Source organism: Rosa chinensis, chromosome 7 (genome assembly GCF_002994745.2).
Source record: "Rosa chinensis cultivar Old Blush chromosome 7, RchiOBHm-V2, whole genome shotgun sequence".
In the NCBI taxonomy this organism is placed as follows: Eukaryota; Viridiplantae; Streptophyta; class Magnoliopsida; order Rosales; family Rosaceae; genus Rosa; species Rosa chinensis.
In genome coordinates, this window is record NC_037094.1 from 30,424,827 (window position 1) to 30,446,099 (window position 21,273).

The window sequence follows — 21,273 nt, forward strand, 5'->3', positions numbered from 1 at the left end:
TTCCCGGAACCGGCCGATTGACACCAGAACCGGCCTTCAGAAGATCAGCACCCCTGAAACGTTGGCGACTTGTATCTCCTTCCTCTGCTTAAGTCAACCAAGCCCAGAAGAATACCTAGGCCCAGAAGCAGAAACGGATCCACCAAGCCCAGAAGCCCAGCAGCCTGAAGCCCGCTGACGTCAGCCCTGCGTCATCAGCCACGTCAGCATCTAGTCAGCGTCCAGTTAGCTCCAGTCAACCTGCCACGTCAGCACCTGCTGTCAACGTCGGTCAACGACCGGTCAACCTTTTTCAGACGACTTTTCCGGCCATTTTCTGGCGACTTTTACGGTCAAGATTTCCGACAATTTTTCAAGGTAAACTTTTCTAAAAGTTCCCGTTTTTAAAGTTTTTATTACTTTACTTTTCTTTTTATCGAGGACTTAAACATCCCTTCTTCTACCCCCCCCTTTCTTCTTCATAGGGGAGACCAAAAACCGAACTGTGGGGGTTCGTGCTCACTCCAAACTTGGAGCTTGTAGTCCTCCAAACTTAGAGTTTATTGAGAAGAAAACGATCGACCACACACATCGTTGTTTTGATCTAATCCAAAACCCCTCTTGGAATCGGATTTTTCTTGGAAGCGACTACGCTCAGAAAATCCCTAATTTCTTGGAAGCGACTACGCTCATAAATTTTAGAGTTTTTTGTGGTAGCCTTTTTCGCTCCGAAACTAACCCTAATCTTGTGTTGTTTTTAAGGATAAGTTATCTGAACAAGTTGAACTTTGTTCCACTGGAGACAACTGGCGCAGGATATCATAGGTGGGTCCGAGATGTGCGCCAATATCTTAAGGCTGATGGACTTCTGGAAACCATCCAAGAGCCTAGTCAGAACGTGTTATCTATTGAGCAAGCTACTGCTTTTGGAGCAAATCAAGCTAAAGCCATAATTCTCATGACAAGGCACACGAATGACGCGCTCCAAAGTGAATACCTCAATGAGAAAGACCCAAGAAAGCTATGGGTAGAGCTTGAGCAGCGATTTGGCAACGTTCGTGACTCCCTGCTTCATGATTTAGAAGTGCGATGGCATAGCCTCCGCTTTTGTGATTTCAAGTCTGTGCTTGATTATAACTCGGAAGCTCTTCGTATCAAGTCTCTGATGGAGTTTTGTGGCCAAGCCATAAATGATACGATGTTGATCGAGAAGACTCTCTCTACCTTCCCCATCTCTGCCTTGATGATTTCAAAGAATTATCGGATTGATGTGAATGCAGGATGTATTACAAGGTTTCATGAGCTCATTAGTGCCATGAACGTAGCTGAAAAGCACGACAATATTCTTGTGAAGAACTATAATGCTAGATCCGTGGGAACTAAGTCTATTCCAGAGTCTAACTATAGTCGCGCCCCCAAGGGAGGACGCAAGGAGTGAAACCCTAAGAATAGGGACAATTCTGGACGTTATGGTCCATATTCTCGCCCTAAAGAGGAAGGAAATCGCCTAGAGAGGCTTGCACGGAACCGTGGAGGTCAACGTGTGAAGAGAGAGAGAGGCGGAGCCTCCGACCATGGTGGTAACGCCACCAAGAACAATGGTCGTCCAAATCGCTCCCCAAAGGCACCTTGATCAAGGGAGCCTGACCATAATGATGTTTGTTTTCGATGTGGATCAACTAAACATGGGGCCAAAGCATGTAAAGCACCCCAGAATATTGCAAACGCATACAAGACGTATCGTGAAGCGAGGGAGGAAAATTACATGGAACAAGAAGATCAAGATGGCAATCTCGATCTAAGGGTGGAAGACTACAAGAATCAGGACCCAAAAACTGGCGATTTTGATTAAGTCTTTTTATTTTCCAAGAGATGTAGGCAATTGCCATATTATTATAGTAAATGCCAATGGTACTAATCTTTCTTCATAGAGGCGTACTCAATGTAAGTGTGATGTCTAGGAAGGTTTTGAGATAAGTGGTACTTAAGTGAGCTTTGCTCCACCGACATCTCTCTACTCACTTGGTCACATTTGCATTGAAATTACCAAAAGAAGTTAGACAACTACCATTGTTTTGCATTAGCTAGTTTATTGGATTAGATTCTTTTTGGTTAAAGAAACAATGATGTAATTCCGTTTGGCTTATTAATAAAAGTTGAGTGCTTTTCTTTATGACTCATTTTTAATTATGAGCTTTTCTTTTAGGAATAGATGAACTACAATGTCTTGCGGATAGTGCGACTATGCACACCATTCTACGACATAGGCAATTATTCTTAGAGATGTTGCCTACATATTCCTTTATGACTACGATGGCTGGGCAATCAGGTTTAGTTCAAGGACATGGAATGGCCCAATTCCTATTGCCAAATGGCACCTTGATTAAAGTCACTGAAGCTCTCTACGCTCCTAAGGCAAATAGAAACCTTATTGAGCTTTAAAGATATAAGAGCCAACGGATTCCATGCGGAAACGCATAATGAGAACGGAAAAGAGTTCCTTTGCATTACCTCTAATGATTGCGGATGAAAGCGCATCTTAGAGAAGCTTATGTGTCAATCTAGTGGACTTTATGTCACTACAATTCGACCAATTGAATCCACTAATGTCATAAGAGAAGATCTCTTGGATTCAGACACATATTGGCTTTGGCATGACCGACTAGGGCATCCTGGTAGTGATATGATGCTCCGTATACTAAAGACTTCACACGGACATCCATTCTTCAGAGTGAGAAGAAGCAAGAATTGAAAATTGATTCTTGGACTTAGCAAGACCGCAACAATTGCAGCTTCTGGCGCTGCAGCCGTCTTAGGGCTCCATAGGGCTGCCCAAGTCCCATGTGATGATGCCATCAATGGCGCCAACCATGAGCGTGAAGATAGCTTCAAACTTGACCAGAAGTGTGAAAGGGTAAGAGAAAGAGAGGATTGAAGCTCGATTTTTGTGCATCATGGTCGATCGGAGCGAGAAGACAAGAGAATCAGACAGAAGTAAGCTCCTTGGCCCCTCCGACGGCTGGCGAATCTAGAGCTGCGATGAATTAAACTAGCTCGTCGATGGAGGCAACTGACGGCGTCGATCTAGATCATGATCCCCGAGGTCTCTCTGGCGAAGAATTGGGATGAGATCTGAAAGAGGAAGGAATACCCAAGTCCAGTTCTGGCCTTCGTTCTCGGATTTTTAGTTTGCTGGTGTCCATATAGTCTTTTGGGTTTGCATTGAATAGGGAACCAATCGGTCATGTGTTCGATTGCTATGGAACTTAGGAATAAAATATATTCTTATAAGTTATTCTTATTTATAAAATATAATAAGTCTTTATATATCATATATATTCTATAAAAATAAATTAAAAATTAAAAAAACTAAAACCGCCTAGGCGCCGCTAGTCCCTTGGCCACCGCCCGACTAGCGCCTAGCGATTTTTCGAACCTTGCTAGTGATGTCTCATCTCGATCCCCGTACCGCACAGTCCGAACTTGAAGTGCGAAGAATAATCGAGCTCCATAATGTAGCAAACACTCTACCTGATGCGTTTTCTGATGTTGCCAAAGTGACGAGATCACACATACCTATTGCAAACGTGCCTGCAAGGATTGATGTCCCAAATAATGGAGATAATGCCACTCATGTGACACCAGGAGATGGCGCCATTGCCCAGAATGGCAATGATGTGGCGTCTATGGCCGCAGGTCCCGCAAGAAAGCGCAGTAGACCGATTGGTTTGAAGGATACTCGCCCTAGAAAAAGAGTGAATGAGGCACAAACAAATCCTTTGATCATCGATACTCAAAATTCGTCCCATGAGAATGTTCCAGATTATGGTTATGTCCAAGAGACATCATTGGGGGACGCCTCAATGTTAGAACCTATCCCTGAGAACGTAGAGATCTCTGTTAATTACACTAGTGTACATGGGACGTGGGAAAGAAACTCCATCATCATTGATGATGTATTCGTGTAATCAGTGGCGCGTGAGATTATTGAGACCGATGACATCGAACCACGCTCTGTTGATGAATGCCAACGTAGAGATGACTGGCCAAAATGGAAAGATGCAATCCAGGCATAACTTGATTCTCTAGCGAAAAGAAAGGTATTTGGCAATGTTGTACCAATACCACCCAACACCAAACCAGTTCGTCACAAATGGGTATTTGTTAGAAAGCGTAATGAGAAAAACGAGATCGTAAGGTACAAAGCTCGCCTTGTGGCACAAGGCTTCTCACAACGCCCTGGAATCGACTACGAGGAGACCTATTCTCCCGTAATGGACGTCATAACGTTCCGCTACCTTGTTAGTTTGGTAGTTTCTGAAAAACTGAACATGCAGCTTATGGATGTGGTTACAGCGTATCTATATGGGGATCTAGATACGGAGATATACATGAAGATTCCAGATGGAATTCAGTTACCCAAGTCAAGTGGCTCTAAACCACGGAGCGCATTTGCAATTAGATTGAAACGCTCACTATATGGATTGAAACAATCCGGACGGATGTGGTATAACCGTCTAAGTGACTACTTGATTGGAAAGGGATATGTCAACAATGAACTATGCCCATGTGTGTTCATAAAAAGGACAAGTTCCGGATTTGCAATAGTAGCGGTTTATGTCGATGACATGAACATAATTGGCACCCTTAAAGAGTTAAGGGAAACCACTGAACACTTGAAATCTGAGTTTGAGATGAAAGATCTTGGGAAAACACGGTTTTGCCTCGGTTTAGAACTTGAGCACCGTAGAGATGGTATCCTGATTCATCAATCAGCTTATACCCAAAAGATGCTTAGGCGTTTCAACACTGACAAGATTAAGCCTTCAAGCACCTCAATGGTCGTCCGTAGTCTTGATCCAAAGAAGGATCCATTCTGTCCAAAAGATGACGACGAAGAAGTGCTAGAGGCAGAAGTGCCCTATCTAAGTGCAATATGCGCATTATTGTACTTAGCACAATGCACAAGACCGGATATCTCATTCGCTGTGAACTTGCTAGCTAGATATAGCTCTACGCCAACACGACGCCATTGGACTGGTGTTAAAGATATCTATTGGTACCTAAGTGGTACGATCGATATGGGTTTGTTCTATCCCTACAGAGAGAAGATGGATTCGGACCCATCTAGTGTCAGGGACGCCACATATAGTGGACTACATTCCCTCTCCCCATCCCAAAATGATATAAGTGTTTTGGAAGGTTTTGCTGATGCTGGGTACCTCTCTGACCCACACAAAGGTCGCTCACAAATTGGTTATGGTTTCACCATGGGAAAGACCGCGATATCTTGGAGGTCTACAAAGCAGACCTTAGTCGCTACCTCTTCGAATCATGCAGAGATTATTGCTCTTCACAAAGCAGTTCGTGAATGTATATGGCTTAGGTCTATAGTTACACATGTTCGAAGCAATTGTGGTCTGAAGCCTACCACAGATGAGCCAACAAGCATTTATGAGGATAATGCTACATTGAACAAATGAAGCAAGGCTACATCAAAGGCGATAACACCAAGCACATATCGCCTAAATTCTTCTACAATCAGCAACAACAGAAGCTCCTCAAGATCAAAGTGAACCAGGTTCAATCTGAGAACAATGTGGCAGACTTGTTTACTAAGTCATTGCCCAAATCCATGTTTAAGAAACATATGGCAAGAATTGGCTTGCGGAAATTATCTGAACTCCCATGATCGTAGTCATCAAGGGGAGGCGCAGACATCCGGGGGAGATGTCTACATGTTTGTCTCGAATTGTGAAGGGTGTGTTGTGCTCTTTTTCCCCTTCGACAGAGGTTATTTTTATCCCACTGGGTTTTTGTTACTCGGCAAGATTTTTAACGAGGCAATGAGAGAATCACCGCGTTTGGGCAACACAAAGGGGAGTGTTCAAGTAAATCCTAATTTGTGTTTGGCCCAAACCCTAGGTTACTTGCTTTAGTGGTAATAGGGTTAGATTAGAATGATCTAGATTCCTATTCAATGTACGATTACTTTCCTTGTATGATTGAGATTCTATGCATTGTAATCCTCTATATAAAGAGGCCCCTATTATCAATGAGAACACACAGCAAATTCCTCTCAATTTCAGTTTCTCTATAACAAAATTCACTATTTTGTGTTTTTTTTTTTTCTTATTTTAAGTGAATGAGGAGGAATGTTCAAATAATCACACAAAAAAAAAAAAATGATGCCTGCCTGGATTACATACTATTTTGTCCGTCCCCAAGTATTATGCATTGTATGTATAGGCAAAGGGTGTGGCTATTGCCACCCTACCATTTTCATTATTCACCCTACAAATATTTGATTTATTGAAAGACTATATTACCCAAATGCAAAACGACTAATAAGTACACTAATTTTCTAAAATTTAAATCTTTTAAGGAAAACTAAATACATAACTAATTAAATACAAAACTACTTAATTTCTCTTCTGATAACATTAATCTTCATCTTCTCCATCCAAATTTCAATTTATTACAATTTTCTTTTTTATCTTTTTGTTGCGTCCTCATCGTTAATTCGTTATTCAATTCACAAAATCATTAGTGTTAACTTCATCAAAATCTTTATAATACCTTTATAAACACGGAAAGTAAAAAATTTAAAACACGAAAAAAAAAAATCTTTTTTTTAGTGCTCATAGTAGCACTTACTAATTTTTTTTAATATGGATTGAAATAAACGAACATTGAAACTGAATGGAAAAAATAAAAAAATGGAAGTAAATCAAATTATGATTTTATTAGGAAACTTTAATATATTTTAGGACGTCTTTTTAATTGATATAAATTAAATGAGAAATTTTTGTTAAACAAAATTTCTTTTGTAATTTGATATGTCATATGATGGAGAATATTTCTGGAAAGAGAAATAGGTTGGATAAGTAAATCTAATAATTGAAATTAAAATGAAGGGTGTAATGAGCAAGTATGGTGAACAAAGAAAATTATAGGGTAGCAATAGCCTCACCCATAGGCAAAATGTACTTGTTTCCCATCCTTAGTTTCATGTTGGTCTTTTGATTGATTAGGAAAATGTGAACTTCAATAAAAACTTTATGTGTTGGTTGATCTTTGTAGACCTATTTCTTGGAGAATTGCTCCCAAGGATCAGGATTTGCTGGTTCAAGATGAGAAGCTGAACCCTTGATTTTAGTTTTATATGTAACAACTTGCTTAAGACATCAACTTGCTAATGTCTGTGACAGTGTATTCAGATTTGTATTCCGAGGAAACAATGTGGCGCTCCACGTTTGGGTTTCTTGAACCTGTGGCAAAAATAAGATGATCAACCATGGCCTTGAAGCTACGAACTGATACTTCTCAAGTTGAGGAGGCTTTCCGCATGGTCTTTATCCTCCGTCATATATACTCAGCGAGGGGACTAGGGGATCAATTCAGTGTATATTGAGCAAGAGCAATACCAGTGGAATAATAAACAACAGAAATGATAGCAATTATGTATGGAGAGTAACCACTTCAAAATTTGCCCACACGAGTTTATCAACAATATGAAGCTTGTGATTTATGAATGATTCTTTATTGATTTTGACATGGTTTGAGAGCCAGGGAAAGCATTTAGTTTAATAGTAATCTTCTGCGTTTCTATGAAGTATGAACTGCAGTGAAAGGACTCCTTAATACAAAAGGACTGAATCAAATGTAGTCATGAAATGTATGCTGCATCGATGATTTCAAACCACACCTCCACCTTCAACGTCTTCCAAAAGCTTCACCTTAATTTTATTGAGTGTCACTAAAGCATCTTGCATATTCATCCTCTCTTCTGGTGATTCTGCAGAACAAGCTACAGCTAATTCCATTATGGATGATAAACAGACCCTCTTGCTTATGAAACTAACATCTTCCTGTTTCCCAAGTAAATTGGCATCCACAACTTCAACTGTCGCATCTGGAGATGATAGTGAACTCGCAACCCATTGCTTCAAACTCATTTCCCCAACAAACATCTCATCTGTCGGCTTCTTTTTTGTGAATGTTTCCATGAGTACAATACCAAAACTGTACACATCCCCTCTTCTGGAAACTATTCCTTCCATTCCATATTCTGAAATAAGGGAAAGAAAATCCAAAAATGAATTAAGGACAGTAAAAGATATTTGAACTGAAAGATAAAGTAGCAATAGTGCATAGCCTGGAGCCATGTACCCAATTGTGGCGAGGGTCATTGTCTGTGTCATAGAATCTCCTCCGCCTAGGAGTTTTGCAATACCAAAATCAGCTACATGTGCTCCCATATCATTATCCAGCAGTATATTGCTGGGCTTCAGATCACAATGGACAATAGGTGTTCCATAACCATGATGCAGATATTCCAATGCCGACGCGACATCTATCATTATATTCAACCTCTGCAGGATGTTCAGAGAAAAGCTCTCAGAATACAACCACTTGTCAAGGCTCCCATTAGGCATGTAGTTCAGTACCACTGCTTTGAAATCAGTTTGACTGCAACAACTAATGATCTTGATAAGATTTCGGTGGCGAATTTTGCTTAGCATCTCGCATTCAATATGAAAACTTTTGAAAGTCCCTTCTAGCTGTAAATTGAAAACCTATATCGCCACATCTATCCCATCTAGTGTTCCTTTATACACAGAGCCAAAACCCCCGGTGCCAAGTAAGTTGCCTACATTAAACCCATCTGTTGCACTTCGAAGTTGCAAGTACGAAATTTTTCTCCATAGGGGTTGAGATAACAAGGTAGTCTCCATTGCAACATTCACATTCTTCTTCCTGCGCGTTATCAACACCAATAGGGAGGCCACTAGGAGTATTACTGACAGTATCCCCGGAATAATAAACTTCAAGATGGATCTACTAGCTTTAGTTGAAGGTGGTTTCACTGAACTGTTTTTGCATGATGGAACATGCAGTCGGGATTCACCACAGAGCACACCATTTGAGACAAATGATTCAGAAGAGAAGTTTTTGAAAGGTCCGCCTGCTGGAATTTCTCCCTCCAGTCTGTTGTAAGACAAATTTAGATAGTTGAGATGCAAGAGTCGTTCTAGAGACTTTGGAATCACTCCAGATGGATTGTTTTTAGACAAGTCCAAGAGTTCTAAGCTTAGCAAGTTCCCAAATGAACTAGGAATAGAGCCTTCTAAATTATTATTTTCCAAGGCGAGAGTGACCAAATCCTTTAGAACCCCAATGCTGCTCGGTAGCCCACCAGATAAACGGTTGTGTGATAAATCTATATCTATCACAACTTTCAGAGTACCAACATCTTCTGGGAGAGGTCCAGTTAGAGAATTGGATGACAAGTCTATGTGCAAGAGATATGCAAGTCCCCACAAGGTAGATGGTATTGTGGAAATTAAAAAATTGGACCCCAGATATAGACTTCTCAGTGATGTAGCTAGATTGCCCAAGCAAGAAGGTATTGAACCAGAGAGCTGATTTACCCCAATCAGTAAAAAGGCTAGATTCTGAAGTTGACAAAGTTCATTTGGGATATGTCCTTGCAATCTGTTCTCCTTCAAATTCAAAGCTTGGAGATTCTGTAGGCTTCCCATTGAAGTTGGAATTGGCCCACCTAATTGATTGGTACCTAAGAATAAGGCTATCAAGCTACTCAAGTTGCCAATATCATAAGGAATGTTACCCATCACATTGGATTCGCTTAGATCAATATATTGAAGTGATGTAGAGAGGTTGGCAAAGGAAATGGGAAGCATGGCGTTTAGTGGATTTTTTGCCAGTAACAGCGTCCCTAAATTTTGAAGATTGGACAAGCAAGAGAATATGTTTACTTCTGGAGCAGAAGTATCAATAGTCAATTAATTCTCTGCTATGTTTAGGCGCTCAAGGTATGGTAAGGCACAGAGCTTGCTAGGAATAAACCCCGAAAAATGGTTAGTGGCCATGTCTATGGTTATGATGTTAGAGGCATTAGATATGAAGTTTGGAATTGCTCCAGTGAGGTTATTCCCTGATACAAGAAGCTGCTTTAGATGTGGAACCCCAAGGCCTATGTTTGCTGGGAGGCTACCTGAGAGCTGATTACTAGCCAGCGATATTCCTATCAGCGAGGACATGTTGAAGATTGTGGATGGGATAACACCATGAACATTAACACCTGGAAGTGACAAAACCTGTAATTTTGAAAGATCACCAATCTCATGTGGTATAGTACCTGCTACATTGTACCCAAGTTTAACTTTCAAACCTTTGGCTATTAGATCTCTAACTTTCATATGATTATTAGATGCTTCATATTACATCTAATATTATTACTATACATGAAAATTGATGTAATCTAAGCACATTTATTTTTCAGCTTCTTCATAAAATAACTAATCTGCTAATAGACTCATTAACAAATTAACAATTCTAAGAGACTAACCTAAACCTGTTTCAGAATAGGCATATAAATATTAAAGTTATAATAAATCTAGATGGTATCAGGAAAAACAGAACAGAAGATAGTAGATGAGTTGACAAGTTGGATGAAATACCTTGCAAATTGTTTGCCGCAAGATATATATGCGTTAAACTGGTCAAGTTCCCAATATTTCTGGGTATGCCTCCACTGAATTTGTTAAATGACAGTGATAAATAGAGAAGCTCTTTGCATTGCCATAATTTGGATGGAAGTGGACCATCAAACTGGTTGTAAGACAAAAAAAGTGCTTGAATACTGGGAAGGTTTTCACATATATTGTCTGGAATACTACCAGTCAAGTTGTTCTTTGTTAGTCCCATTTGGGTCAAAGAAGACAAGTTGAAGACAGCAACAGGCAAAGGACCATTTAGTGCATTGTCTTGCACATTCAACACCTCCAGCTGAGCTAAAGTGCCGATCTCGTTTGGAATTCCTGGAAAATCAGCAGGTCTATGGTAAAGGAATGAATTAACAAGTACATAGGCGGTTTACGACACACTGCACTGCAAACAAATCCAAGCCATACCTTTGAAGTTGTTACCATCAAGGATTATCTCCTTCAGCATTGTTAAGTTCCCGATTTCTCTTGGTATGCTACCTTTTAGTTTCAACCAAACAACATCATTAATAGAGTAGCTAAGGCTTACAAGGCTGAGAGAGCATATTTTTGGCCTCATTAAAACCTTTCTTGGGGAAATTCAAAGGAAAAACCCCAAGCAAAGGAAAGATAGGCCTTGTATTGCAGCTGTAACCTGTCAACTTTGTAATTGCATGCACAAGAAAAGATGGACTTGGGATTTTGATACTTGAATGTGTTCCGGTCAATTTTAGCATGCACAAGAAAAGATGGACTTGGGATTTTGATACTTGAATGTGTTCCGGTCAATTTTAGCTGTGCATTGCAAATCCAAAGTCTATGAATTCATGGATAACTTCACATATTGTTTAGAGGTGTTGTAAATTCTTTTCTTCTTTTGCTCAAACACCTTTGTATTTATCTTGCTCACAAAAAATTCAAAATCCAACAGAAATAAGCTTGTCTTATATTCAGAAGGTATCAAGATGAACCATTTTAATGGGTTGGAACATCATAAATCATGTATTATCAATTGTTATACAACCACATGTGAGACTTTATACTCTTCGAAATATAAGCCTGAAATTGCTGATGTAAGAATTTAAGTACCTGATAGATGGTTATTGGTCAGATCAATCTTTTCCAGTGCAGATAGGTTGAAGATTTCAGTGGGTAAGGAACCTGAAAATTGAAAACTGATTACCAAACAATAGAAGCTAGGTTTGAAGTTTAGATAAGGACCAAAACCAAGATGAAATGGTAGCAATAAAATTGTTGTATCCAAAGCTAATCAACTTCAATCGATGCAAGCGAGACAACTCCATGGGCAAAGTGTCACGGAAACTGTTATTGGTGAAGTCCAGTTGAACAAGAAATGACAGGTTTCCTAGCTCTGGAGGAATGCTTCCTGTGAGATCAAAGTAAGAGATATTCAAGACCGCCACTCGAAGGTGGCGAGCACCACAAGTAATGCCAACCCAGTTGCAGACTGAGGTGGCTGTGGACCAGTTGGTCATGATTTTCTGAGGATCACTGGTGATGTGAGCTTTGAGAGCAAGAAGAGCCAACTGGTCTGTGTTGACATTCTTGTTTTGTACTGCTACCACAACACCAGTAAAGCTACACATACAACAGTGTAACAGCAACATGAGGGAGAACCGAGTTCTCTTCATTGTGTGCATTGTCACAGAGATGTGCATATGTTTTAACACTGAAAACGAATTGATAAGGTGACAATCCAGGATTCAATCAGCAAAGAAATTAATACTGCCTAGTTCTTCTGGTCCAAGGAAGATATGAAAACGAAAGTTGAATTCAATAGTCCAACTCTTACAAAGTCTGACCAACATAGCTAAAATTTTTATTTTCTACGATCACTACAAAAGCCCTGTCTATCCTTTTCTTATTAAAAGCCAATACATATTGTCAAAATGAAGTTGACTTTAGTCAATATCTTTCTGTGATCATCCAATTCTACTTTAGAAATTCTACGGGCATTTCTCTAGTGGTTTAGTCAACTTCATTTTTTCTTTCTGTGATCATCCAATTCTACTCTTAGTTGATCTGTATATATCACTAATTTCCCAGCATCTTAGAAAGTTGAGTATTAGAAGAATATAGATCACTCCGTAATAATTATTAAGTTGGCATAAGAACCCATTCAACTAATAAGCTTTAATTTGGGTGGGGAGCCAACTGAGGAATTGAAGGCTTGGTGCCAAGTAGGTAAGATGGTTTCCACTTTCCACAGTGAAGCAACTACTCACTATCCAACTCCAAGTTTCTTTATGAAGTTGCCTATAAGCTCTACAACTTAACCCCCAATATAACAAGTTTATGGTGGACAATACGCATCCCTTTGGTATTTTATTTATCTTGCTAACAAATACCCGGCAAAGAGATTAGAGGATCACTACAAAGTGATTGAGCAAGAGTAAATCCTAGAAGTATAAACGTCATAGGGGTTTTTCCAATATATGTATATTCCCATAAACTGAGAAATGAGGAGGGACTTTTAACAACTAATTGGCTGTTATTGAATACCCAAAACACATCGTAGAAACCATAACAGGAGCAAATGAAACTACAAATAGATAGCCTAAGCAATATTGGCTACGTAAGAGCTTTAATCTCTGAGAAGCATGAATTGTACAGCACCCTGAGATGAAGAGCACAGCTGCATTCATGCCTCAGTATCTAAAACTCATTATTACTGTAGTACATGCATGAATGTCAGAAATACAAATAAAAGAAAACATAGTGGTCACATAAGAGCTTAAATTACAGGAAACAGGAACCCTGCATAGCAGACACAAGAAGATTCACACATTCAGCTCACAGGTTCAAGGATAGGCATCTGCATGATCATGTAAATAAAATGATTAATTCTGTCCTTTTTGTTGTTGTGCAGAATGAAAAAGTATCTAGAAGATGGTCCAACTAAAGAGAAATCATACCACGGTGATTTATCGCTCCTTGAAGAAATTAGAGGGAGCCATCAGGTTAGACATTGACAGCTGAGTTGTGTTTGATAAGTTATTGGTTGATCTAGGATCGTTGTGATGGAACCCCAGATCTCTTGATTTAGGCCACTCATCAAAGAAAGGCTGAAGAGAATGCTGTTCCTGTTTTAGAGATCTGAGTACGCCAAACTCTCCACCAACATATTGCCGTTGCTGTTGTTTGGTCATAGCAGCATCAACAGTCAATGGTTCACTATCTTGCAATGTCTGCAGCTGGGAGTTGTTTAGCAAAAAAGAACCATTTCTAGGTTCCGATGAGGAATTCAAGGGAACATGAGATGTCATAAGACGCCATGGACTGTCTATAGTACTATCCACCCCAGCAGATCTTGCACTCCCTGAAGCTTCTGGCATAAAATTATGCTCCTCTGCTCCATCGAGGACCCTGCATTCCATTATATCGAGACAACCATCAGGTCTTTAGAAACCAATTCTCAATATGCTATGTCTAAGAAATCAATTTTCAACATTCATAAAATTTCTTATGTTTTCTTCTCAGTGTGAGTCTCAGATCCTTTCTTGTGTGACCCCAACAAAGTAGTTACATGTATGCAGGGATCCAAGAGCAAAGGCATAAGGATTACTAACAAAAAGAAGAGAACAGCCTCAAATTCACATTCAATTATTCTGGTAGACGATATAATGTGAGCATGAAAAGCAGCCCTCTAAACACCACTTCACTTAGTTTACCCTCTTCTGTTTCTTCTAAGAGACTAAGCAAATCGCCATTCCAGCCTTCCTTTGCCTAGCTTAATACATGGTAGAGTTACTTTTGTTATGTCCTGTTTCTTTGGGTACAGTAGCTTACAGAGACTAGGCATCATATTAACAAATGCAAGCATACCATTGTTTTAACTAGGTCGTTCATATAACCAGACAAAGCAAGACAAGAAAGTTCCACACAAGTAACAGCACAAGAGTCAAACAATTTAAAAACAAAAATCAGTGTGTGACCAAGGGTGTGTCAAAGCCTAAAGGCAGGCCATTAACAATTAAAAAAGCTAACCAAGCTGATGTTCTGATCAACTATCTATCAGCATCTGCATTACACGATGGCTACAATCGCTGCCAAAAACTCACTCAAATCAAAACGTCTGCAGCCTATGTGCCAGCTGCGGTATGGCTGTGCTCGATGTAGGCCAACTATAGGCTGGGGCCAAGACCGCCCATGGGCCAGCCCATATTTTATTCAATTCCATAATCTCTTGAAAGTTTGTCCAATTTCTTCTTTCTCATATCCCTCGGTTACAAACACTATCATGCTTGCTCTCATAACAATGAAACTTCTCAAACTCTCAAGTACTCATCAAGGCAAATTATTTGTTGTCTGGATTCATCATCAAAGATTTAGATAAGAAAACTTTATTACAAATAGATATTACAAGGACCCAAAACTTTTCCAGATCATATATTAACCAAATTTTAACGTAAGTTTGCCATCATCAACCAGTTGTTTTATTACAGTACACTCCTTAAATGGTCTGCTCTATCTTCACGATTACAGCCATCCCTTCCCCTAAAATATCTCATCAACTTTTCTACGATTTGGTCACTCTGCTTGTTATTTTTAATAGACACGAAATAAGTAAAAAATACTACCATGAGATTGACTGAACCAAGACATGCTACCAGACTCCTCTTTCAACCATCCCATCACCTCTTGACTCTTTCCACATATGGAGTAAGGCCAATAAGCATGGGTTAGACCAAAAGGAAACCCTGGATAATTCGAAGGCCACACGCCAATACTGCCACCCACAACTCTAGAAAGAGACTCGAGAGACCTTTCCTCCATCATCTCCCACCATAACACTTTTGAACGGTTTATTCAAAGGCCTGGGCCTCAATCAAGCTGAAATTTTTAGCCTGAACGATCAACTGCCAAGACATCAATTACTGAGATGAAAAAGAACCGTGAAGTAAACCCTCCTTAAAGCTTTAAACACACCCCTAGATTTTCACTTGTGATTGTTGGAAACTTGGTTGAGTTCCATCAACTCCCAAAACCTTTCCTAGCCACCTTGTATATACATTTACAGTCTACCGCAAATTTTCAAGAGAAATTAAAATTTGCAGAGAGACACACAGAAACAAAAATGCATACGGGTAGAAACATGAAAGAACAACTGCATTAACAATATGCTGGCAGTCATGTCAAACCTACGGCAGAGAAAGGATTCTTCAACACCGGCCTGTTGAAAATATGGCATTATATGATGACCAAAAGCTGCCTTTTATTAATCAAACTAATGCATTTGCCTATAGCTACAAGGGCATTGTCTGTTAGATTCTACTAACTACTCTTAACACATCGAGTTTTTCAATCAAGCACTAATACATTGTAATTAAGCCTTCAAATTGTGTGGCATTGTTATCAAGTCTTTGAAATGCTCAGGACCGATGCAGTGAAGGGTGATGTCTCAAAAATAGCTTACTCAGATGTAAACTACAGCAGTAAATTACTGGATAAAACTCCAAGATGGACCATCATCTGTTGCTGGCGTAACCTAGGACAGATCCATAGTATTAATTACGTCTTTAACATCTTAGGCTTTGGTCACCGATACTTCAGGAACCAGACAAAAGGGGAGATGGAGTACTCTCTCAGATAATAAACTTTAGCACGGCAAGCATATATTATGCACAAACTACATTTTCTTCTGTTGTAAATTGCACGGCTAGTCGTAGCATAGAACAATTGTTAGGTATGCAACACTCACAGAAGTCATGGCAATCCAACTAATAAACCAACAAGGTAATAGATATACCTGTTTCCACGCTTCACTATCCCGTAAGGTATAGGCTCCATCTTCAACTGAGATACATCACTTCCAAAGCATAGACTTCCACTATTTCCTGGTGAGTGCAAGGGCATGTTTTGGAAGCTCCCACTGTGGCTACGGCTCCCAGTCCTTATGTCTGACGATGCCACAGTCGACAAAGATTGAGAAGCAGTTTGTGATTCCACAAGCTTTCTTGAACGGTAGCGACCACGATTCATGTGCCGCTCACAGTACTTGGAGTCTGGATGTGCATCTTTAGAGCACCTCCACTTCTTGCCATCTGTCCTCCGGCACCTCCCTGGCTCCGGGTCTATTTTCTTCCCACAGAAGGAAGCATAAGCCACTGCAACAGATCAATAGAAGTCATACATATATATATCACCAAAAAACACCAAGTCAAGAAAACAGACTAACACTAATAATCGACACACAACTAAACCGGTCATTCTCATTCAAGTATCTACTAACACCAAATCCATAACCTAAATCACTTAAGAGCATACAAAAAACTCAGTTTAATTCCTGAAACGAAGCACAGAAACAAAATTGAAGCTAACACCAACATTTTAGAGCGAAAAGAAACGACAGAAAATCAACATCTATGGCGACTTTTCATGTTCAATTTTTCAAGCTAACGTACTAGACGACTGCAATTCTTCATAGCCAAGACATTAATTAACTTAATTGAGCAGAAAATCAGAGATTAAATGAATTAGACTTGATTGAGAATGTGAGAATGTCGTACAAGAGGCGGGGTGACGCAGGAAATCGGGGTAGATGAGGTTGAAGCTGTTGCGAATAGGGACCAAGAGGTCAGGAGGAACAGGCAACCCGGCCTTGAGATACTTGAAAACCAAGGCTTGATGCTCCATCTCCGCCCACTGCGACACTGTGAAAAGCGGCGCGTGACCTCCACCGCCCACCAACGACCGGCTCATTTCGCAATCAATGCTAACAAACCCAACCAAATCTCAGTCACCGCCGATTGGGTCGAACACAGTATATATAAAAAAGTGTAAGAGAGAGAAGAGAGAAGAGAGGCGGTTACCTTGGAGAGGAGGATAGGAGAGACGAGGGGTTTGGCCATATTCGTTTCCGCAAATAAGTAAATGGTTCACAGGCGTGAGTTTACATATAGTATAATCTGTGTGTTTAAGACTCTCAAGGGAAGTTTACTAATGCACCACCTAATTTTTTATATTAGTTCAATGAGAAAATGGTCCGTACGGTACCCGCATTTTCTTCCTTATAACTTTTGGTAACTGATAAAAAAAAAATATCAATACGGTAACTGAGGTTCTTTGCCCGACCGAAGATTGGTACATATAGCCGTTACCTCCGTTACGGAGCTTGCCAGCTGGCAATTTTAGAAGGGCATTTTCGTCCATTCGTATATTAATTAAATTTTTTTTTCCTCTTTTCTCTCTGTCTCTCTGTTCTTTTTTTCTTTTCTTTTTCCTAATTTCTGTTCTCCTTCTTCAATTCTTCCTCCTCTGTTCTCCTTTTCTCCTTCTTCAATTCTTCCTCCTCTGTTCTCCTTCTTCAATTCTTCCTCCTCTGTTCTCCTTCTTCCTCTTCTCCACTCCCATGGCTGCCCATCGACTCCTGCAGTTCACCATTTCCACAATAACACAAATCAAATCCATTTTCCATAGCAAAAACTATAAAGAAACAGAACTTCATCTAATTATCAACGAAGAGTTCAATCTTAATAGCATATGCAAATGGACCTTGGGCTCTTCGACGACGACGGAGATGAGATCAGAGTGGAGATCGAAGCAGAGGAGTGGCTCCGTCGTCCTCCTAATCTAGCCCTCTCCTCCACTGGGCTCACCTCACCGCCACCACTTTTCTCTCTCTCCACAGAGCCTTCCCGCCGACCCACCACCAAGTCCAACTCGATCGCCGCCGCAGTCCATGTCCTCCACCGGCCTCCAAGAGGACATGGGCGACAGTTCAATCTTTTTGCAATGAATGTATATGTCTCAATTTTAATTCAGTGCAAGCAAATTCAACTACTTTGGTTGTTGGTTATGCTTGATTTATAGAAAGATGAGAATTTGGGTGATAGGTTATGCTTGATTATCTGTGTTGTTTCAAATTTGGGCAGAGTATGATGAATGTGTGGTCTCTGTTGCCGAAAAGAAAAGGAAGGACTTGAATTCTGATTAATTTCTTTCTTGCCTTCTAGTCATAGTTCTGAGAAATTTTCAAATCAAAGAGATTCAAATGGAAGTCTTTGGGTTTGAAAAGTGTATCAAGCACCATACCAGAAGGACCCAACTCGGATTCTTTACCATTCTTGTCAGCCTTGGAATGAGATTCTGCGCCATCGGCTCCGGCACCGGAAACAAAAATGGAATCTTGATGCTTCTCGGCGTCACATATGATTTACAAAAGCAGGGGGGAAGAAGAAGAAGAAGTAGCTACAAAGAGTTTGATTTTTCTTTAGTTTCAAGTCTAACTAGGTGGGACGAGACTGGAATCAAATTGGGGAAGAAAACCCAGAAAGCAAAGGTGGAAAGAAACCCAGAAAGATAAGTAGAGGTTTGAAATTTGATGATTTGGGTTGGCCTTTATAAGGTGTGTCTGGATTCTCTCTCTTGACTGAAACTTGAAGAAGATGGTTCAAAGTGGAAGTGGGGTAAGATCTCTTTGTTGTTGCAGCTAGCTCTCAAGGATGATTGAAATGAAGAAGTAAGAAAGAAGAACTGATAAGCAAGGAGGAAGTGACGATGAACATTCATGTAAAAAAAAATGTTTTTTTTATTATATAAAAAAGAATAAATAAGGGAAAAAAAAGGTAAAGGGTAAATTGGTCATTTTAAGTTTAAAATTGCCAGCTGGCAAGCTCCGTAACGGAGGTAACGACCATATGCACCAATCTTCGGTCGGGCAAAGAACCTCAGGTACCGTATTGATGTTTTTTTTTTGTCAGGTACCAAAAGTTATAAGGAGGAAAAGGCGGGGTACCGTACGGACCATTTTCCCTAATTCAATATATCATTACAAATGGTTCTATCTATCTCTGTATCGAACTAATCTTGACGTATTATTAGATCAATCGTAGTTGAAGAATAATTTATATTAAGACAGCTGTAAAAGTTGTACCATTAAATGTAGATAAATTCCCAAATAGTAGCAGACAATTTCATTTCAATTTAAGCTAGTTTACTAATGTACAAAGCGAGTGTACCCTTGCATGAAATTGTTCGGAGTATTTTTATATCCAACAGGTGTACTTACATGGTTATATATAGACGTATTAATGTATAATAGACGAATCTAAGACATGGATTAGTTCAATTGTGAAACTAATTTTAATATATCTCCACATGTCAAATTTACAAGCATTTTACATTTTACATTTTACATTTTACATTTTACATTTTCATTTTCTGAATTTTATGTAATGAGAGTATTACAAAATTAAAAAAATTAAATTAAAAAAATATTACAAACAATTTATGAGTAAATGTCACAAACAATCCCAAAAGTTTGGATCTCGACATTTTGGTTCCCATCATTCTAAAACTATCACATTAGTACCTCAAAATTAATCTTTGACATACTTTTAGTGCCCTCTGTTAACTCCTTCATTTTTTCAAGGGTATTTTCGTCTTGTCCTCTCTCTTTTTTCTCGCCACAAAACACATAATCTTTTTGATCAAGATAATTAGTCATTGATGACTAATTATAAATAATAAAAATGGAAAGCATAAATAGTACTAGTATATGCAAAATGAGAAGTAACTACTACTAATTAACTAACACAAGAGAAGAAAAGACAAAAATACCCTTGACAAAAAGAAAGAGTTAACTGTGTAATTAACGAAAGGTACTAAAAGTATGTCATAAATTAATTTTGAGGTACCAATGTGATAGCTTTAGAATGTTGGAAACCAAATTCTCGAATGGCCTAAACTCCAGTGATTGTTTGTGATATGAGTTTTTTTTATACAATAAAAACAAGTTAAAATGTAGAGTGTGTCTTGAAGTGTGAGTAAATTATGCCTCAAACTTTAGGCAGTGTTTGGGTAGGGGATTTGAAGGTTCCAAGGAACTTCAAATTGATGGATTTCTAAGGTGAAGGGGTTATGAGATGATAGGAGCTTTAAGTGAGGGATATACATACATATAACTTGTGTTGTGTAATTTGTTTGAGTTAAGGGATTTAATTATGAGATTTTCACCAAAAAAAAAAAAAAAAAATTTTTTTTTTTCTTCTTTAAAAAAAAATGTTTTTTTTTTTTTCTAACCAAATAATATTTGAACAAAATATCAATTCAATTTCAAAGTCCACTATACGATTTTCGTCTTGCTTAAATTCATAGACTGAAAATGTCAACATTCTAATAACAATATAATAATAACATCCTCGATATCACAACAAAACCATACAACAATTTCAAAAGTCTCATGGCATTGACTTTAAAATAAATTCATTCTTTTTCTTAAGTGGAATTCAATTTTGTTGCATCGTTAGCAAATAATTTAATTTAATTGCTTTCTAGCGAAGATCTTCTCATAGATTAGGTATTGTCATAAGCTCCTCATAAACTTCATCAACCATCACATTGGCTTTATTTGAAGATGTTGAAACCATACTAGAAGTCATCTCTTTAATTGAATAAGCCATTTCATATACTGCCACAACAATTAATTCTTCCACCTTGAGTTTTTTGGCGGTGATGAAATTGTTGAAGTAGAAGAAACGGTTTTCTTCTTTAAATTATCATCTTGAAAACCTTACGTGCCACTGACGCTATTATTGTCTTTTTCAATGCTCATATTATCGCTAGCATCGTCTGCATTTTCAGCCCTGAATATAGTGGTCTATCCTTTGCACATAAGTCTTACTATGTCATCCCAATTGACAATTGCCTTATAACAATATCTTGATGCATCGCTATGTGTCTGCCATGAGGATTATTCATGTCTTGGCAAGTAAGGAGTCACAAGGTATTCACATTCTTGTAGTAGGGACAAGGTCATGGC

General features: G+C 39.1%; 3 protein-coding genes across 5 annotated transcripts; all 3 read right to left on the reverse strand.

Moving 5' to 3' along the window:
• Nucleotides 1-7,507: 7,507 nt before the first annotated feature.
• LOC112179788 (leucine-rich repeat receptor-like serine/threonine-protein kinase RGI4) lies at nt 7,508-12,841 on the reverse strand. Of its 2 annotated transcripts, XM_024318272.2 has the most exons (6): nt 11,734-12,841; nt 11,580-11,651; nt 10,920-10,991; nt 10,467-10,826; nt 8,152-10,144; nt 7,508-8,050 (listed from the first exon to the last, which is right to left on the reverse strand). In XM_024318272.2, exons 1-5 carry the CDS (start codon nt 12,167-12,169, stop codon nt 9,789-9,791), a joined length of 1,296 nt encoding a protein of 431 aa, XP_024174040.1. In that variant the 5' UTR covers nt 12,170-12,841; the 3' UTR covers nt 7,508-8,050; nt 8,152-9,788. The 2 variants fall into 2 exon arrangements, with proteins under 2 accessions (XP_024174040.1, XP_040367725.1); XM_040511791.1 differs by lacking the exon at nt 7,508-8,050 and having other exon boundaries at nt 8,138-10,144; nt 11,580-11,652; nt 11,735-12,841.
• On the reverse strand, nt 8,559-9,686 carry LOC112177761 (probable LRR receptor-like serine/threonine-protein kinase At3g47570). Its single transcript, XM_024316020.1, has one exon. The coding sequence runs from the start codon at nt 9,684-9,686 to the stop codon at nt 8,559-8,561; it is 1,128 nt and encodes a 375-aa protein (XP_024171788.1).
• Nucleotides 12,842-12,982: 141 nt separating the features above from the next.
• Nucleotides 12,983-17,449, reverse strand: LOC112179790 (growth-regulating factor 5). 2 transcript variants are annotated; one of them, XM_024318275.2, is made up of 5 exons: nt 17,324-17,449; nt 17,021-17,226; nt 16,261-16,618; nt 13,427-13,877; nt 12,983-13,326 (listed from the first exon to the last, which is right to left on the reverse strand). In XM_024318275.2, the coding sequence occupies exons 2-4, from the start codon at nt 17,211-17,213 to the stop codon at nt 13,436-13,438; spliced, it is 993 nt and encodes a 330-aa protein (XP_024174043.1). In that variant the 5' UTR covers nt 17,214-17,226; nt 17,324-17,449; the 3' UTR covers nt 12,983-13,326; nt 13,427-13,435. The 2 variants fall into 2 exon arrangements, with proteins under 2 accessions (XP_024174043.1, XP_040367726.1); XM_040511792.1 differs by lacking the exon at nt 17,324-17,449 and having other exon boundaries at nt 17,021-17,285.
• Nucleotides 17,450-21,273: the final 3,824 nt, after the last annotated feature.

What these genes read in the sequence shown, in the direction of transcription:
- LOC112177761 (XM_024316020.1), bottom strand. Translation starts at nt 9,686, where the DNA reads ATGCTTCCCATTTCCTTTGCCAACCTCTCTACATCACTTCAATATATT.
- LOC112179790 (XM_024318275.2), bottom strand. Translation starts at nt 17,213, where the DNA reads ATGAGCCGGTCGTTGGTGGGCGGTGGAGGTCACGCGCCGCTTTTCACA. An exon ending in CCTGCGTCACCCCGCCTCTT is followed by an intron (nt 16,619 to 17,020) that starts GTACGACATTCT and finishes GATCTGTTGCAG; the next exon opens with TGGCTTATGCTTCCTTCTGT. An exon ending in ATAGTGAAGCGTGGAAACAG is followed by an intron (nt 13,878 to 16,260) that starts GTATATCTATTA and finishes AATGGAATGCAG; the next exon opens with GGTCCTCGATGGAGCAGAGG.
- LOC112179788 (XM_024318272.2), bottom strand. Translation starts at nt 12,169, where the DNA reads ATGCACATCTCTGTGACAATGCACACAATGAAGAGAACTCGGTTCTCC. An exon ending in GACCAATAACCATCTATCAG is followed by an intron (nt 10,992 to 11,579) that starts GTACTTAAATTC and finishes TGAAACTAAAAG; the next exon opens with GTAGCATACCAAGAGAAATC. An exon ending in TGCGGCAAACAATTTGCAAG is followed by an intron (nt 10,145 to 10,466) that starts GTATTTCATCCA and finishes ACAATGTAGCAG; the next exon opens with GTACTATACCACATGAGATT.